The 20,696-nt window shown below is 27.9% G+C and overlaps 3 protein-coding genes and 2 non-coding genes across 5 annotated transcripts; 1 reads left to right on the forward strand and 4 right to left on the reverse strand.

Moving 5' to 3' along the window:
- Positions 1 to 200: 200 nt before the first annotated feature.
- On the forward strand, positions 201 to 4,417 carry LOC113547900 (DNA-directed RNA polymerase II subunit RPB1-like). Its single transcript, XM_026948476.1, has 4 exons — positions 201 to 567; positions 1,491 to 2,030; positions 2,849 to 3,490; positions 4,090 to 4,417. Exons 1-4 carry the CDS (start codon positions 508 to 510, stop codon positions 4,348 to 4,350), a joined length of 1,503 nt encoding a protein of 500 aa, XP_026804277.1. The 5' UTR covers positions 201 to 507; the 3' UTR covers positions 4,351 to 4,417.
- A 2,148-nt stretch (positions 4,418 to 6,565) lies between these two features.
- Positions 6,566 to 8,304, reverse strand: LOC113549221. Its single transcript, XM_026950417.2, has 2 exons — positions 8,087 to 8,304; positions 6,566 to 7,618 (listed from the first exon to the last, which is right to left on the reverse strand). Exons 1-2 carry the CDS (start codon positions 8,141 to 8,143, stop codon positions 7,211 to 7,213), a joined length of 465 nt encoding a protein of 154 aa, XP_026806218.1. The 5' UTR covers positions 8,144 to 8,304; the 3' UTR covers positions 6,566 to 7,210.
- A 4,299-nt stretch (positions 8,305 to 12,603) lies between these two features.
- Positions 12,604 to 12,675, reverse strand: Trnaq-cug. Its single transcript has one exon. It is a non-coding gene; the product is annotated as a tRNA-Gln (tRNA).
- Positions 12,676 to 14,519: 1,844 nt separating this feature from the next.
- Positions 14,520 to 14,591, reverse strand: Trnaq-cug. The gene has a single exon. It is a non-coding gene; the product is annotated as a tRNA-Gln (tRNA).
- Positions 14,592 to 16,436: 1,845 nt separating this feature from the next.
- Positions 16,437 to 19,188, reverse strand: LOC113548493 (acylglycerol kinase, mitochondrial-like). The gene is made up of 7 exons (XM_026949396.1): positions 19,021 to 19,188; positions 18,547 to 18,666; positions 18,301 to 18,472; positions 17,468 to 17,683; positions 17,098 to 17,386; positions 16,761 to 17,014; positions 16,437 to 16,679 (listed from the first exon to the last, which is right to left on the reverse strand). The coding sequence occupies exons 1-7, from the start codon at positions 19,128 to 19,130 to the stop codon at positions 16,488 to 16,490; spliced, it is 1,353 nt and encodes a 450-aa protein (XP_026805197.1). The 5' UTR covers positions 19,131 to 19,188; the 3' UTR covers positions 16,437 to 16,487.
- Between the last annotated feature and the right edge of the window lie 1,508 nt (positions 19,189 to 20,696).

A 20,696-nucleotide genomic window follows, 5' to 3' on the forward strand; every position in this document is an offset into this window, starting at 1 on the left:
ATACATGCGAATGTAGCAGGATTTTATTTATAAAAAAATTAAAAAATACTCGTATACATATACTCCTCATAAAAGTATGCGCGTCATATAACAAAATTGAAATGTCATGTTTTGACAGCGTACCTATATAATTTATGTATATTGCTTACCTAATACTTGTGTTTGCACAAATGATAATTCTTTGTCGCGTAGACTACAGGTCCTCAAAATCGAATGAACGCGATGTATGATTAACGATTATATTATAATAATAATGTTATATTGATTACATTTTTCAATATTTTGCGTCGTGCCGTGACCGGGTAATAGCACAAAATCTGGCTTCAAATCTTTTTTTCGGGTTTATTAAATTATATTCTCTATTATTTCGTAATTGTCCGTTCGAGTTTTTACGAATACACTTCCGTGTATTATAAATACACTATATTAAATGTATAACGCATTTACAGTCAACTGCAATACGCCGTAGACACACACACCACATTTCATTCGCTGAATCGACGAATCATGAATCATTTCCGTTATTATGCAGTTGCGTTTGTCTTCGTGATCGCGTGCAACTACATTGTAAGTCAAAAATCACCTATATACCATCTATTATATCCTTATATTAATGCGTAGTGCATTTTTTTTTATCAATTTTATCCATTATTTAACAGATGGTCAAATCCTCTGGACACACCAGAGACGACCTAGGATCTTTATCTGCGGTGGGTGGGTAGGTGGGTAGAGGTCACACTCTTCAAAGGCGTCCTTGATAGTTAAGATACATCTTATAATAATTATTCATTTTTTTTTGTGCACATATATTATGATCAATTTTGTTTGTCGTGGCTGTTTAACGTACATGATGAACAATAATAAGGTACTCTGGTAAAATATACTCTTATCATAATATCATATAGACCGGAAAACTACACCGCAGCTTCTTCAAATGCGTTTAGAGTTAATATTATGTCTAATGGTGGTCTGAAATATATGCTGGAAAGAGGAAATCAGAATCAATTTGGGTCAATTATTGTTACAGTTATCTAATATAAAGGTAAACATAACACACATATATATAGTTATAAGTTAATCTCAGATGTAAATGGTAATTTGTTGGGAATCTTTAGAATATTTAATTTAAACTGCTGTAGATTGTATGAAAAATAGTAAAATAAATTATGAAGAATCCTCGTAAAATAAAATTAAAATTTTTTTTTTTTTTAAGTAGTGATTTTTAAGTTTATTGGTAGTAATTGTCCACGAGCTACTGACCATAACATCGACTTATAATAAGTACATAAGTTATAGAAAGAAAATCACAAAAATCTGCCGAAATTGGTGCGGGGTACCCATATCAGCCATATGCCTATATCTATAAATTATTTAAATAACAATATAATATAGTACGTATATTACATTAATATGGTTGATTTTTGTTTTATACCTATGAGCTATGCGTATAATAATTATTTTATATTATATCTCAATTACGTATATCGTAGGCGCATGGGCTTCACATAAGCGATATTGACCTAACCCAATATCATTGGGAATCAATGGCCGATGTACAAACCTACGACCCTCGTACATACCATCTCGAATATATTCAGGACTTGTGTAAAAGAAGGAGGAAACGAGGTTTTTTCTCGATGCCGTTTACCAAATCTGTTGAAGGCGACGAGGAGGAAACAGCCACCACGATCACCACTTCGGACACCGACACCGACACCGACGCCGACGCCGACACCACAACCCGCACCTTTGCTAACAAGATAGCTGAGACTGCGGCGAAAGTCCAGGCGGCCTACTGGGATTTCATGAACTCGGCCCAATCGAAAATGACGCACATCGTGAGCATCGGGACGGACGTGAAGAGATCCTTGGTGGTGGCCGCTCCGTACCTGCCACTAGTGAACAAGGTCGCCACGTACATCGTGCCTGACTTGTCACAGCGTGACGTGCTCACGTTGTCAGTGAACGTGGCGGTACTCACCACTCAAGGGATCAAGAACTACTCGAGCACCGAAGTCACCGAATCTTCGGTACGTATATATATTATATTATGTCGTATAATAACAAGTATTACGCTGTGGTTGCCAATCTTTTTTTACTCGCCCTATTAGAAATTTTCAAAAATCTCACCGTACCTGCTATCGATTAAAAAAACAACCCCCCCCCCAACGATAATGACCTTTTTATGGTTATACTCGGACCATGTACCCGATATTATGTGAAATGTGAATATGTAGTTTTATTTTTATACATCGGTATTTAAATCGGTCTACTGTCTAGTAATTATGAGATTTTTTTTTACTTTTGCAATTTTTAATGTAAAAAAATACAATAATAGTGTAATTATTATATTACTACTTAATATATTACAATGATTGGTAGGTTTTTGAAAATTAAATTAAATTTTCTATTTTAATAAACACAATGTCGCAATAAAACATTTCATTATGATATTAAGTCATATACTTATCCTATTTTATACAAATATATGTGACAGAAATACCACCATTAAAATTAAAAAATGCCCACTTTGGGAATCACTGTCTTATAAAAGCATTGGTGTGAGATAAAAACAGTTATCACGATTAAAGTATATTTTATTGAAATATTCTTCTCATTTGATTTAAATTTGACGAAGTTCTACTATACATAATTCCTGTAAATACTGTTTTATAAATTGTATGTTTTTGAATTTTGATAACTTTTAATTTTTATACCTGCAGTTTAGCAATTTCTTATACACGTTAATTCGATAACAGTAAAATAGATGTTGATTTTTTTCAATTATCTCTAGAATTTCCTAACTTGTTTTACATAAATAACAATACTTATTGTGTTTCACTTTTAGAGCGAACTCAATGTTGGTGCTACTATTAGTCAATATGCGAATGGCATTTATAACAAATTGAAATATGCTTTTAAATCAAAATTTGGAGATGTTTTGGATAATTCATCAGATGAAGAAAAACCCCATTCGCCGGAAGAAACACATAGTATATTCGATACAGTGAAAAGTAAAATGAATATTTTTAGCAGTTTTAAGAATAGTTATGACTCACCCATAACTGAAAACAATGACGACCAAATTGAGACTACAATAGTAACACATACTTACATAGACGATTCTCAAACCCCTACAACCAACACGATCGTAACAAAAACGTCGAAAACATATGAAAGTAGTGCTGAACCGATTATTCAAACATCAAATGGCGAAACAAAACATGTGATATTATCTAATAAACTATTACAAAATGGAAAACATAATGTTAATAGAGTAATAACTGAGATGAAAAATGACTCCAATAACGACGAAAATTCCGCGAATGAAAGTTATGAATATGACGATGACGACGATTTTGAAGCTTATGATGATGATAATGATGATACAAGCATGAATGTTGACGACGAGAATATGATCAATGATAATAATGTCGAAATAAACGAAAACGATTTAAAAGAAGTTATGCAAGAATCCATGAAGTTACAGGTAAGTTGACTGATATTTACAAATATAAAGCATGTACGCTATATGATGTGAGCACAGTCGTATAAATTATTTTTAAGACTATTTAAAAATGTTCTACTAAATTTTTATTGGTTCAATATAACATAAATATTCAAATATATTTTAAATAAAATGAGCACTTAACGTATTATGAATTGTATAAGTGGACGAAGTCATCACATAGCTTATAACATACAAGTAAAAAATATTATGATAAGTACAAGATTAACGGGTTTCAGTTTAATTATACTTTTAGATTCTAATTAGAGCAATGAATGTTTTATAATGATAGTTTTTATTTTTAGTTTTGTGTATGTGTCCAGCTTCGCCTTTAGGTCCACCTCAATTAACAACTTTGAAGGTGATTTATGGTAGATAGTTGGATTTAAGTTAAAAATATAAATTCTTAGAACTTTTAAAAATAATCAATAAAAAAAAGGGTGATTACAAAGTATTAATTATTATACAAATTGTACAAACATTATTTTTGATTCTGTAATTCGAAAATGAATAACTGCAGAGATTCTTGAATTCTTTTATTCAATATCGCAAATAATATAATATATATTTATCGGTTTTAGCCTGATTTTGTACAAAAACTTGATGGCGAGGAGTTGCTGAAACAAATTGATGAATCTCAAAAATCGCTACCAAATCCAAAGACCGACAATAGAAAAATATTTAATGCATTAATAGAAGAACTGGACATTGATCAACGCGTTAGCGATGATAAAGTAAATGAGTTAATCAATGGCCTCGAAAAAATTACGAACTATTTTATATCTAGTGGAATTAAAAAAAATGAAATATTAACGACTCCTCCAACATTACCGATGAATTAAGCGTGAAAATCAATTGTAATTGTTAAGCGATTAACATTTTAAATAATATAAAATACCATATAAAAACTATTGTATACCAAACTTTTATTTTTAAAATTAAGTTTTCATTTAAATATTAACTATTACAAGCGTAAACTTATTTATGCATATTATTATTCTATGCACAACTTTTTATAACATGATATTTTAATTTATATTTGTCTTTTATATATTGTTATAAAACATGTTATTTACAACTAAATAAGTTATAAATGCAAATATATGCCACTGACAATAAAATTAAAAAATCGAAGAACTCTCTCTACTGCATTATAGGTATTAAGTGTCGAGTGTACCTCGTCATTGAATAGGTCACAGACCACAATAATGAGTTTGTTAAATTTAAATTAAATGATAAATCATTGGATACGAAAAACTATTCTGACTTGAGACGTAGGTACAATCGGCATATATTTTAAATTGTATTTTATTATGTATTAACTGTTATTGATTTATTTTCAATTAACCTACCTTATTGGTTGTATCAATTTTAGCAAAACAAATCGCATACGTTATTAAAATATTAGTTACCATAACTACTGTTATTAACTTATAAGTCAATATCGAATGCAAACTGGTGATAATAGGTTCGTATTATAAATAACTTAAATTTAATTTAGATATTTTTAAAATTTGATTATATTAAGTAAATAATAATATATATATATATATATATATAGGTGGCGAAAGTCCCTGTAGTGTATTTGTTATTACAACCTATATAGATTAATAAAATCAATATCTTTCTAATAATATCCAATTTTTTTAAAATTTGAACTTTAAATATCTTTAAAAATAACTATGGATTTATAAGCTTGAGATGTTTAGGATCCTGTAAAAACAACTTAGATGTGAAAAATGTTGTATTTAATTTTCAAATCTTAAGAAAGATTAGGTTAAACTAGTTAAAGTAAATTATTTCAAGTCTATACACTATACGATTAATATTTTATGATTAATAACGAAAAAACAAAACTCAATAAACGATAAAGTGTTATTATACGTTTAAATATTCAATGTTGTCAAAAATTGTAAAATTGTGTAATTATAATAATTGAACAAATGAATGACGATATTTTACCTGACATGTTTGCCATCGTGTTACATTAGTATCTATTATTTGCACAAATGAATAATATTATCGAAACAACGTAAATCACATCATGTGTACATTCGTCCAAGATATGATATGATATTTATTATTTAATCATTTTGATATATGCATCGGTAATTTTTCGTTTATTATTACTTGACTTTGAATTATTAACTATGAATTTACAAATGTACATACGTACCTAACAATTAACACAAAATATAATTTTATAGTTTCATTTGCTCGTAATTTTGACAAAATACTAAGACTTGATAAATATTGAAAAACTTATACAGTATGAAGTACGCTGTTAAAAATAATTATTACTCATACTATCATCGGTTTCTATCACTAGCATTATAGGGAAATATACATTATAATTATTATATAAACGACACATAACAAAATATTATAATAATGTTAATATATTGGATTTTTTTTAATTTTGTGATAATAGTTATGTATAGAAATGTATAGAAACGTAATTATAAATTTAATATAATATACATTGTTTTTTGATTTAGGCCGCATTTGACTTTATTTTTTAATCTGTGGTCGCATAAAAATAAGACCCGTAAAAATGTTTTTAACATTAGATACTCACCTGTTAATAATTAATAATTATTTCTTCCGAAACGATTTTTGTTTTTTGTTGTTAATCAAAAATAAAGAATAACCTTTGATACTTGACATTTTAATCAAATGTTAATATTAAAACTTTTTATATATGATATAATTTTCAAAATACTTTGAATTTTTTGAGCTTTTGAATGGTATAATAAAGTTTAACTTGTATATCTTATATATGATAGAATTTTCCTTACAACTTATAAGTAGTTTTAAGAGAATTAAAAAATATAAAAATATACTTTTACAATAATTTTTTATAGATATTTGCATAGATTGATTGTGATTATTTAAAAATATTAACCGTAGGAACTTAAAATTGTTATGTACTCGTATATTTTTTGAATTTTACTAAACGTAGATTAATTTTAAAATATTATCTTGAATACTATAAATCTGTTTATATTATTCTAAGATTAGGTGATATACTATTGAATCAAAAGTTAACAACAATAATAGTATATAGTATAAACATATATTATTATAATATTCGATGTTTTCGGCTAAAATTAAATGAATCTACCAAAATATTAATAGTAAAATAACTGACTTTAATAGCTTTAACAAAAACACATCGTGAAATATACGAGTACTTAGTCGTATAGGCTGCAGACACACCGTCTTGGCTTAAAATTGTTTTTCGTGTACAATAATAATAATAATGTATCGTTGAATTCACATTTATAATTAACACATCCAACCGCAGTGACCCACTCGACACCTAAGAGGATAACTAAGGTGTAAAACCACTTGACTGCTATTTTTCACATCGATCTAGTCAAAAAAAATATACAGATTTTCTTAGTAAGACTTAAGTCTTTTAAATTTTATGCAAAAATAAATTATCAAAGGTAACAGTTGTATGGTAAATATTTAAAAACGTAATTATAAACTTTTCATTGACTGTTATAATATTGACAATTTGGACTTGTAAAAATATCATTATAAATTTGCAGTAAAAACGGAACAAATTCAAATCATCATTGGTACCTAATACGGCGGTACAATATTTGATTTCTACAGTAAAATTATAAAATTGTAGTAATTTGTGAAAAATTGCTGACAAAACGACACCGCGGTCGGTCCGCTTCGCTTTTCGCTCTACCGATCGGAATCTAGAGGCTGACTATCGGCCGGTGCATCCGCATCCGGTGGAGTCGCGTCCGGCAGTGTTGAATCATCCGGCGGTAACCCACCGCCGTCGCCAGCGTCACTACCGTCGTTGTCATTATTGTTTTTAGAGTTCTTATTTTTCGATTTTTTTTTTGACTTTTTGAACCCCTTATTCTTGTCTGGTGATGACGACCCACGATTATTCTGGTTGACAGTGTTCGCTAAACCGTGCCTTATCTGATACGAATTCTTCGGGTAAGTATTCAAGATGTGTTTTATCGTTTCGTAATGGTAGCCGTCGGGTGGCCGCCGCAACACGCCGTAGATCAGCATGGAATTCGGGTACTGGCTTGAGATAATGTGTCTCTGAATGTTGGAGAACAATTGTCCGGGCACCTGCAAGTTACAAAATATGATAAAGTTCAAAAATGACATTTACATATTTTAATCTTCTACATTGCATCGCATATTACGAATGTATAGTTTTGATTAAAATATTATATCCAATTTATACAGCTATACGTAACATATTTCTGACATTTTTACATCGACGTATCGAATCCCGAGACAATGCATTGTTAAAGCCTACGCTTATGTAAGTATATAATAATATTTAATAAATTGTTTGGTTGAATATAAATTATAATATGTGCAAAGGTAACTGCAACTTTATCATATATTTTTAAACGTTTCGTTCAATATTGTGTTGTTGGTGACTTAATAATAAAAAAACTAACTACTTTAAAATCACTTAAAAAATATATTATGGATTCAAGATAAATTTAAGGGTTGCATATCCTGAAACTAAATATTATTTCGTGAAAAGAAGCAAAATGCTGGAATAATGAGAAATATTTTACTTACGATTTGACATGTGGTCATAAAGATGCACACTGTAGTTAGTTGTTGACAAGTCATCATAGTACATAATATTTATTGTTTATCGTAAGCATACTTGAATTATTAATTTGGTAATACGTTAATCATTCATTCAAAAAACAATTAATAAACGCACTTCGAATCAAAATGATTAAACATCATATAATATCTTGGACAAATGATACACACGATGTGACTTACGTTGTTTCGATAATATTATTCATTTGTGCAAATAATACTAATGTTACACGATGGCAAACATGTCTCTTTGGTTTTACAATATGCTATAGATAAAATATCGTCGTTCATTTGTTCAATTACTATTCATTTATACAATTTTACAAAATGTTGACGACATTCAATATTCGTAATAATAACATTATTATCGTTATCGAATTTTGTTTTTCGATATTAATCATAACATATTAATCGTATAGACTTGAAATACTTTACTTTAACCTATAATCTTTCTTTTCCTTTACATTATACGATTCTTAAAATATTTAGACAAAGTTTAAGCTATTTATAGGCATTTGAAATTGTCAGAATTTTTTGTTTAGATGTTAATGAAATAGTTTATGCATAATTCGACCAGGCTCTGCTAAAAAGTTTGAAAACTAAAAATAAGAGTCATCATAAGTTGTACATACGTCGGTTCAAAAAATACTAAAGCTTTTACATTGGAATAATTTTCTTTTATAACTGTTTTAAGTTCAATTTTTGATTAGATTTCGTCAAAATCACGATATTTGGCAAATTATTACATGTAATTAAAAATTAATAAATAACAAAAATTTTAAAATGAAGTACAACACTTTTCACACCTTAGTTGATTTTACAGCTATAAATTCATAATGTTTTTTAAAGATATAACAAGTTCAAATTTTAACAAAATTGGATGATATAAGAAAACATTGATTTTATTGAACTATAGGTTGTATAATCACAAATACACTACAAGGACTTTCGCCACCAAATATCTATATTATTATTTAATTAATATAATTAAATTTTAAAAATATCTAGGTTCATTTTAAGCTATTTATAATATGAACCTATTCTCACCAGTTTGTAGTCGATATTGACATATAACTTATAAATTAATAACAATAGTTATGATAACTAATATTTTAATAACGTATGCGATTTGTTTTGGCTAAAATTAGTTCAACCAATATGGTAGGTTAATTGAAAATAAATCATTAATAGCAATAATAGTAAATATATAATAAAATACAATTTAAAATATATGCCGATTGTACCTACGTCTTAAGTCAGAATAGTTTTTCGTATACAATGATTTATCATTTAGTTTAAATTTAACAAAGCCATTACTGTAGTCTGTGACCAATATCTATAATACAGTGAGTTCTTCGATTTTTAATTTTATTTTCAGTGGCATATATTTGCATTTATACTTTATTTAATTGTAAATAACATGTTTTAAAACAATATAGAAAAGACAAGTATAAATTAAATATCATGTTATAAAAAGTTGTGCGAATCAATATAATATATCTTTATAAATAAAGTTACGCTTGTAGTTAATAAGTCAATGAAAACTTAATTTAAAAAATAAAACATTTGTATTCAATAATTTTTAATGGTACTTTATATTATTTAAAAAATGTTAATCGGTTGATAATTATAATTTATTTCCAGGCTTAATTCATCGGTGACGTATAAACATAGAATAGTTCGTCATTTTTCGAGGCCATCGATTAACTTATTATTTATTTTATCATAGCTAACGCGTTGATCAATGTCCAGTTCTCCAGTTCTTATATTCAAAAATGGAAATCAAAATGATTACATATCATATTATATCTTGGACACATGATACACACGTGATACGTTATAATTTTTATTGTTTCGACAATATTCATTATATTAATTTGTGCAAATAATACTAATGTAACACGATTGCAAACATGTCTCTCAGATTTTACACTATAATGAGTACCATCTGTCATTTGTTTAATTATTATTTTTTAATACATAAAAATACACTTACAATAGCTATAAATTATTACAAAATATGTTTCACAATTTTATAAATTTCTGTAAATTATCTGATGATTTTAGTCTAGTCGTAATTTAAAAGAATGATTTTTACGGTGTTGGCCTATACATAACTTATTATTTGAATTAAAAAAGTTAAATAACTTTATTGATATGATAAAAATCATCAATCTTTGAGTGATGTAAAAAATTGCCTAACTCTATTTCCATCTCTACTACAAACAAAATATAAGTAATATGAGAGATTATTTTTATGATTTTTTAAAGTGCCCTATATTGGTTATAAGACATTGTATTGCACTTTAAAATAGTTAATAAATTTGAAATTTTAGATTCAACTTGTTTATGTAAGTAATACGTTTCCAATTTAATATCAGTGTATTCAGTATGCACAATAGCCATGTGATGACGCAGTGTGAAAGCTCAGGTTTTATAGTATTTTTTTAAACTTTTTTCAAAATGCGTGAAATAAATAAAAATAATTTCCTGCCTTAAAACAATTATAAATTATATAGCTGCAAAATAAATTAAAAAGTCATAAATTATCCGGAAACTAAATTTTGTTTAGTATTTATTTTTATATATTATGAAAATAAATGAATTATTGGAACATTGATCAAATATTTTATTTACGATTTAACATATTATAGACCTTTAAAGATACACACTAGCTGTAATAAGTTCTTAATAGGTCATAATTCATAATAACAATAAATTATTACTTTTACTTATCATTTAAACTATAAATAATTATAATAGTATTACTTATGGGTAATATACGTTAGTTGTCCATTCATACAACGATTAAAAAATGCATCTCAAATCAAAATGATTGAACATGATAAATTTTCGACATAGTATGGCTTCAGTTATCCTAGTAATTAGTATTATTTATTTATGCTAATAACATAAACGGTACATGTATCCAAGTTACATAATGCAAACATGTGCATTTTACGCTTTATACCTATCTATACTAATAGCCAATAGATATATACCGCACTACCACCAGTCATTTGTTTAACTATTGTCTCTAATTGTATAATAGGTACATATAGATAAATGCATAATCACACGATCCCTATTTAAATATATTGTTTCTCACTATTTTCTTTATTTGTATAGTTAACTAATTATGATTGTACTCTAATTAAATTGCAATTTAAACAGTAATTTTTACAACGTCCATGCGTGCGATTTATGATAACAAATTGTAACCCTAATTAGTACTTGTAATTTACAAGTAGCACTTGTGTATTTATTTATTTTGATAATATCAAAAATATATAGTGACGATTTACTAAATTTAGTAATTAGTACCTATAATCTACCCAGCGAGAGACTTGCCGATTCTGCGCATCCCCCCGCGTCACCGTGCTATCAAAAATTCAAAACTGATTCACTTATGGTTGGGTATCATTGCGCATAAAAACTGATTATGGCCGGTTTGCGGTGCATTCTCTCACTGTACACTGTAGTAATAGTAATGTTTTAAATACCTAATATGGGAAAAAATATAGGTACCGTCTCGATTTTTTTTTTATAAGCTTTTAAAGTTAATACGTTTATGAAATTTACCACGATCATGTTAATATTCAAATTATTTTAAAGTTAAAAATGCATAACTACTTATAATTTGAAAATTTAATTTAGGGTTTATAATACATTTTTACTTACTATAATTAAAAAGAAGTTAATCGTAATTTCATACTAGTTATTAATTGTTTATGATAGTTCGAAGTTAAAATCGTATTTGTTGTTAATGCTTTATCAATTAATTCAAATTTAAGCGTTTAATATGTCCATCCAGTGCCCTGTACTGGCTATACTCAATGAGAAGGTACATACACTCGATAATTATACTGTACAGCAGAGTAAATTCCCCGAGTTTTTATTATTAATATGTATTTTTTACAGATAATGAATCAATATTGACAATATTACATTTTGACCATCGAACTAAAACTTTTTAGGTAACGTTTACATCGTACACTATTGTACTTTATAGTTACAACGGGTGGCAGTATTGTGGTTAACAATTCCCAGTATTCCCACCCGTTCCTTGTTTTTTTTTGGCAGAAAAAAAAAGTTACAACGACATTTTTTGTAAGCTCGTAATTAGCCCATTGACTCGTAAAATATGAGTGCTCACATTTATAAGCCAGTAGATGATTAAAAAAAAAAACAAACAGTTTCAATAATTTCATTGAAGTTTCGAAGTTTAGATTTAATACTAAACAAATATTTAAATTTATTTTGTTTTATAAGCAACTATAAAATCGTTTAGTTTTATCAATATTTTTTTTATCGAAAATTCAATACTATAAATAATAACTATTATACGCTTAAAACATTGAAATATTGTAATGTTTTTAGATACGCCAATTTATTGGTACACCAATAAATTAAATAGACTTTATGTTCGAATTTTGAAAGCGAAATTGGCGAGTGTGGTTCGAAAAATAACGCAAAAAAGAAGAAGGTTCCACCGAGATTTGAACTCGGATCGCTGGATTCAGAGTCCAGAGTGCTAACCATTACACCATGGAACCGGCGTGGTAAAGTTACCATTTATTTAATTTAATAAACAAATAGACAATGGTTATAATTTATTTTATTGTATAAAAATTTGGATTAAAGGAGGGGGGAATAAAGGACCTACAGGCCACAAGACTTGAGATATTTTTACATGATCATTTAATTTCGCAACATACATTTATAATATTGTAATCAATTTACAATTGTAATTAAAAGAAAGGTACCTACATGTAAATAAATATACGAGCATTACCTAAATTCTAAATCGTTATTATTATTTATTATGCTCATGGAATTGTTACAAAATTATGATATTAAATTATAAAATAAATTGATCACTTACGAATCTAGGCAAAATTCTCCTTTATAATTTTTATTTTTTATAATATGCATGTTTACTAGTTTACTGCGTGTAAGCCTTTTCAATGAGCCGTACATACTAGCATTATACTACGTAGGTAGGTACCTTTACGAAGCCATGTTTTTTCATTTTTTCAATATAAATCATACAGTCGAGTCGCGATAACTCGAAGTTGAAGGGAGATAACAATTAGCTTCGATTTTCGAGATATCTATTATACGAGATGTATAACTCGATTTATATTAATTTATATAAAATTTATATTTTTAGGGAAATAAAAAAAAAAAAAATTGAGTAGTCAAGTTTTTCGAACAGTCGAGGTTCGATGAGTTATCGCGACTCAACTGTATGTGTAGTATATCCTCTTAATATTTGTGCATGGGTGGATAGCTCTACCGGGAAACCGGGCATTTCCCGGTGGGCCCCGCTTCGTATTTCGGTAATGGGGCCCTTTTTACACTATTTTTTTCATGTGGGGGCCCCTTTTTAAAATTTTCCGGTAGGCCAAAAATGGCCTGTCCGCCCATATATTTGTGTAATATTCGTTTTTGTATTTTCAAGTACTTAATAGTACGTCCACGTAAACAGTGGTTTGCTCTTAAAAATTAAAATAGAACATTTTAGCCCCGTAGAAGTATTTCAAAACATTCGATGACATCGCCCATTAGGCTCGGGAACGACCGGAACAAATGCAAGAGCACCTGACTTTCGCACGTTCAATACGAAGTCTAGATAGTCCTTATCCTTACGGTTGGGTCTTACGTTAGTGATTGTTGACTCCAGATACACTGAATGAAATTGAAGAAACAACCTCTGTTTTCGGGAAATGGTGAGAAAATGCGTGATGGAATTTCTGCCATATCTGGGACAAATGTTATATGTTTGTCATTTTCATAAATTACATTGTCATCAGCTGTCCATACTCACCTAAGGCGAAGGTCTGTTATGTTGTACACATTTACAAATGTGTTTGTCGTTTTCTAACTTGTCGGCTGTATATAGAAAACCTTTGTCAACTAACTGTTGGTTACTATTATGACTTAAATGAAATTGAAGTGGCATGGCATAGTTGTTCTTACAGGACTGAGTGTTAGAAATAAAGTAATCTAACGGGCTCTACAGCAGGTCCGGATTTATAGAACAGTGGGCCCTGAGGCAAATAGTTAAAACGGGCCTCATCAAGGCACCAAAAATTTAACAAAATAACTTCAGGTACTGTAGTTACAGCTAATCCATACGTACGCATTGTACGACAATTCGATTGTTACAACGTCCAGTAATATTATACATATATCCGATTATATCCTGTCGTACTTGTAGTCGGCATTGCAGATGTCATCGGCGTAAAGACATTATGATACCTAAATATCAAATAAAGGTATAATGTTATTTGAACATATTATAAGTATAAAACATATGATATCATAATCATTTATTTAATTAATATCTGTATTACATATTTATTAAATGTGCATGAAAAAAATATGCAAAAAACCAAGGTCCCACCGAGATTTGAACTCGGATCGCTGGATTCAGAGTCCAGAGTGCTAACCATTACACCATGGGACCGCTACATCCTGGCGAGGTCATTTGTAGGCACTTAAAGTATAACACACGTATTTGAATATAATATTATATCCCTTGCTATGGTAAAATAAAATTCCATTATATAAAACTGATTCTAAAATTGCCAGTTGTAGATAATAAATAGTAATTTTATTTTTTTGGATAATTAATATTTTTTACGCCTTTAATATACCAAGACACTGTAAGGACTCGTCATAAAATATAATAATAAATGACCTTGTCTAGCATTATTGCATTAATTATTGATTATGTCTATTCTACAATATTCAACAAAATCTATGATAATACACTTCTAATAATTTATCTCTATCTAATATCTACTGCCTAGTAAGATGCTACATCACACGTGTTGTCTAAGCCTAAGCTAACTTAGCAAATGCACAACGCAGACACAGTATATTTTATATTCACAATAATCCATGTAGGTATTTTGCTGTTATTTCTAAAATGAATTTACCTGCTTTATTATCTATTCTCGATATTATAGTATTATACACTAACACTACTGAGCCAGAAAATGAGAGAAGCATTTAACAAAAAATTATATTTTCAAGGAAGAAAATTCTAGTAAAAGCAGGTTGTGATCCTTCAATGATTTTAACTAACCCCTCGTACTTACATGCATATCGTGGTATATAGCTCGACGAGTGAACACCGTGTCTCTATGTCATATACAACCCAAATACCCAAATAATATGGAATTATATTGTTGGCCAAAATGTATTTTAACAAAAAATACTCTCATGAGTTATAATACTTTAAATATTGGAAAAAAATTAACTTTCTAAAATTCTAAAATTTATGAGTATTAATTAAGTAATTTAGTATAAAAATTATATTAATGTGAAAATATTTGGTAATTGGTAGCGAAATTATAATCCAACTTCCCAACTAGGTAAATCAAACGCTAGTTGTTAAATTTTGTTTGGGCTGTTAGATAGTTATTTTTAAGAAGAAAAAAAAATTATGCTAAATAAAAAGATAATTTCTAATAGGTAATCTTTATCCCTAAGCCAGTGATAGACGACTAATCATAGACTCATCACCATATTTAATATAATAGTTTCATAGGTATGAGTTTATAAAACAAACTTTTACAAATTTAAATAGATATAGGAAAATTTGTTTGCAATAAGTATAAGTACCTACAGTATACCCAAAAAAATTAAGTAATCTCCTATTGCAGTGATTTAGACATTTTAGGTAATTTTTATTGTTTAAATTGTATATTATTGATTAATTGCTAACCTATATTTAATGTTAATTTTAATTTATAAATATAAAATTGCTTATATTATACATTTATTACATTTAAATTTTGTTTAATAAATTGGTGTGATTTGAAAATATTAAAATTTGTATGTTGGTCCAATTAAGTAGTAAAAAATATGTACTTTAATAATTAGGTATGTTTAATTAAATATGTTTATTAACTCTGTATATATCTATACTCAAGGACAGACTGGGAGATCTATAGGCTAATTATTTTACAAGAATAAACGGCCCTAATTTATTTATACCAGTTTGTATTTTGTTCTATTGATTGTACAAAGATAAATTTTTTCTTCATTTTTACAGCAACTTTAAATTGGTAGGTATATAATAACTGAAAAGTTACATCCAACAATATTAATTTAACATACAACACTAATTTTAAATAAGAAATTGTAACAAAAGTACTAATTTAGCTAACTGGTCAATTTTTAAATTTTTCTTTGATTAAGAAATTCTTATGATAATATTAAATAACAAAAAAATTTATAATATATAGGAATTGATGTACCTAGTTTTACAAATTGAATAATTAAAAAATTGTACAAGATAATATACATAATAAGTATAAATATATATTTCAGTCCATACTATTAACATTTTTAATTAAACAAATTGTTTTAAACCAATATGATTTCTAAACTTATCTAATGACAAACTTGATTCTTGATCTTTTTTCTCTTGTAACTGATTCATTGAATTGTCAGGCTTGAATAAATATATTGCATTTGGTAGTAATGACAATTTCATTGGCTTAACTTCGTAATCTTCATTATCAATTGATAACCATTTATTTTCCTAAAAAACAAATACATATGTAATTAAGATATAACTAATACTGTACACATTTTTAGTGAATTAATTAAATATTGGTTATACATCATCAATATGAGGTGTTACTGTCACATCTTTAGCTTCGATAATAGAATTTTGAATTTTACTATTTTCATTTCTTAATTTTAAATAACCTTCTTTCACAAATTCAGAGTAAGAAATATTTTCTGGACCAACATTTATTTTCAGAACTGGTGTCTGATTAACATCCAAATTGATATTGACATTAAAAGTTTTGATTGGAACTTTTGAATAATTACTGCATTCGGGATTGATTATTTTTGAATAATCTGTACCACCTGTAATTACAATAATAAACATTTTTAATCATTGCAAATAATAATTTTGTCGTATTAATTAATAATTAGAATTTGGTACTCACCAGAATTTCTATTAAATGAAAAAACCCAACTTATCCAAGAAAATAAACTTGATGATTTATTGATAGCAGTAGTTACTTTTTTGTAGCAATTACTACAACCAGAGCATGGTGGACTGTATTCTAATTCTGCATCTACTGTGTAGTGGAGAAAATTGTTACCAAACACAAAAGCAGCCAAATCTCTTAGTTTGCCAAAATACCAGTATTGATCACGAGTCACTTTGGCTTCTCTCAATGCACCCCATTCAATACTATTCAAAGCATAGACACATTTTTCAGGATTTTGACTCTGTTTAAAAATTTTTTTAAATTGAGATGAATTTAAATTTCTATAAATTAAATTTAATCAAAATTAATGAATAGCAATAACCTCCAAATTTTCAATTTTTACAACAGGATGAGCAGAATTAACTTCATTTATAATAGCCATTGTCGCGTTGGTAAGAAAATGTATATGGTTGTCATCCTGGTGCTGTAACAATTGTCTAGCAACATTATTTGTACGTCCAAGAGGTAAAATTCCAATTGGTAAATGTTCAGTGAGAGATGTATCACCCTTTAAACGTCTCAACAATCCAGTTACTACCTACAATACAATTATCCAATTATTATTTTAATCATTTAGTATAACTTTGTACTTTTCATCTTTTCACAACTAAGAGGTTGTTAGTTATAGTTTTGAAAATGTACCCAATAATTAAATTAATAAATATTCATTAAAATATATTATACAATAGAACCTTGATTATATGAACCCTTTATTACTATTATCCAAACTATAATTAGCGTATCCGAACATTAAAACTCATATTCACGAGTTGGCTGCAGAAAAGCGCGTTGCAGCTTATTGTTAAATAAACATTGATAATTTTGTCAAAAAAATATAACGAACATTATATGTTCTTATGTATGTAATATATTTCTAATTCTAATAATGTAATGTATGAAATTCTAATAAAACATTAATAATAATAATAATAAATATGTATGTGCATAATACAAAATATTTAACTGTTTTAAAAAATTTTTTTAAATTTCCAGTATTCAAACTTTTGTGTATCCGAACTAGGTGCAATCCCAATTAGCTCGGATAATCGAGGTTCTACAGTATTATAATTATAATTTTAATTTTTTTAATAGTCTTTCAATATTGGACCGTTTGTTTTGCAAAACCAGTATAAATAATAATAATTTTAAACATACCTCTGATAAAGTGCCATCGCCTCCAGCTACAATAAGAGCATCTGTTTCACCAATTAAATTTTCTACCAAACTTCTAGCACCACCCTCTCGTTCTGTTGTAAGGACTGTAACTGAGTAACCAGCCAAATATAATAGAGGAGCACAATATTTTTCAAAATCTGATTTAGAGTTTCTAAATACAATATAAAACCAAAATGAGAATAATAATCATATTAAGACCAAAACAATTTAAAAAATAAAATATACCTTTTGTTAGCCGCTGGATTCAATATAACTGTTACCTTTTTAGGTTTTTTATCTACTGACAACGACATATCTCCATAAGCCGAAACAGTTCTACAGCATTGAGACATAAACATATGAGTCCTAAAAATAAAAATAAACTGAAGCTTGAACATGTATCAAATACAAAACACCAATGAATAAAAATATTGAGTTATTGAACTAAAGGTATGTTGTGAGGGATAACAATGATTAATTTTTTACACTAAACTTAAGCATAATTGTCAACTAAACTGTCAAAAACTAATCAATACACGGAGGAGGTAGTGTAGATAGTTTTTAGCAAGAGGTAAATCATTGAAATTATAAATATGTAGGTAACTGCTCTGTAACTGAGTACAACCTGAATAAAGAAGTTTTTATATAGCCTCACCAATAATTTTAGATAAATAAATACCTGATCGAAAAAGATGATTGCGGAAATTGGTAGGTACTTACTCATATTTTTCGTTGGCAAAATTAGCACCGTACGATAGGACAGCGGTGAAGAACACAGACTTCTTCCAATTGTTCCTAATAGTCTTAAAAACTCCAAATACTTTAGCCATGATGAGCTTAAAACCGGAACTAAGATGATAAATTTAAAATATTTATTAAATTATTTTTACAATTCACAAACATTATGTGATAAGTGATAATGTGTTATCGGCGTTCACATATATATATCTGTGTCGGCGTCAAATAAAAAAGTGATAAGCTGATAAATAATCGTAAGGGGTTGCTACAAGCATAATGCATACAACTACCTCGAGAGTCGAGAATCATCTACTACGATTTAATAATACTTCAAATTTATTACTTCAAACATAATATAATGCCACGACTATAACTATTGTCGATTACACCGAAATTCTATATAAATTTTACTTATTATTACTTGTTAAAAATTGTTACGATGTGCAACAGCAACATACACCGATAATATTGATCTGACGTGAGATGACTCCGAATTTAAAAATTATGTATAAAAGTACATATTTACTTACAAGTATATTTTAAATATCCATAAATTATAGTGAAACTACTATTAGTGTAATATAGGCGTGTAAACCTAGTTTTTTTTAGTATACATACATAATACAGTAATTAGTGAGCACTGTGCAATGGCCAATAAGATGTATTATTTTTATGCTGTGTACCTACAAGAAAAAAAATTAATATAGTACTTAAACCAGTTAAAACCATTATTATTATAAGGTATGATTTGTACACAATATATTGAACAATATCACGCTTTCGGTTTTAATCTTAAAATTAGGTATAATATTATATAATTTATGAGCTAAGCTAAAAGCATTCTTTACTAAACTTTTCATTAGGTATTATTAATTGTTATTTAATAACCAATTATTGATAATATACCTATATTAAATTTTACATATCTTATAGGTAATTTTGTTTTTCTGATAGTAACATTTTTCAAATTTTGTAGGTAATAGTTGACAAAAATATTTTAATTCTAACCTACTTAATTTGTATTAGTTAGAATCTACATATACCCAATCAATAACTTTTGGTCAAAACTCAAAATCTATTAAAAAAATTAAGGTGAGCAAGTAGGTAACGCTATACTAAATGCCTCTGCCTAGTGTACCTAGTGCTGTACAGTAGAAATAGTAGAATAATGTCTAGAGGAATCACAGTCTGACAGTAACTTAAATGGATGAGATAAATTTGAATTCAATGATACAAAATCATTCAATCACAAAAAAATGAGCAAGCAAAGACAGTTTATCAGCCTTAATGGCGTATTTGGTCATATTGTTAGGGGGTGAATTAAAACATTTTCAACTCCACCACAAAAATATCATAAGAATTTCTTATTAATTATGGTTAATATGTACTTACCTAGTTACCTACCTTAGTAGGTACTAGGTATGTGTTACATACTTACATGTATTAATTATTAGGTAATGCATGCAAAACTAAAATAAATAATTAGGTACATACTATACCTATTTAATAAAGTTTTTAGTACCTATACATTAAAGTGTTATACAGAATAATCTGCATAAGCGTAAAATACTGAAAATTGCAAACTTCAAAAAGTTATAATTTTGAAACTATAGTTAATTTTACGTTAATTAAAAAATAAATTTAGTTAGTTAATAGGT

The sequence above is a fragment of the Rhopalosiphum maidis genome, chromosome 1 (genome assembly GCF_003676215.2).
Source record: "Rhopalosiphum maidis isolate BTI-1 chromosome 1, ASM367621v3, whole genome shotgun sequence".
NCBI classification, from domain to species: domain Eukaryota; kingdom Metazoa; phylum Arthropoda; class Insecta; order Hemiptera; family Aphididae; genus Rhopalosiphum; species Rhopalosiphum maidis.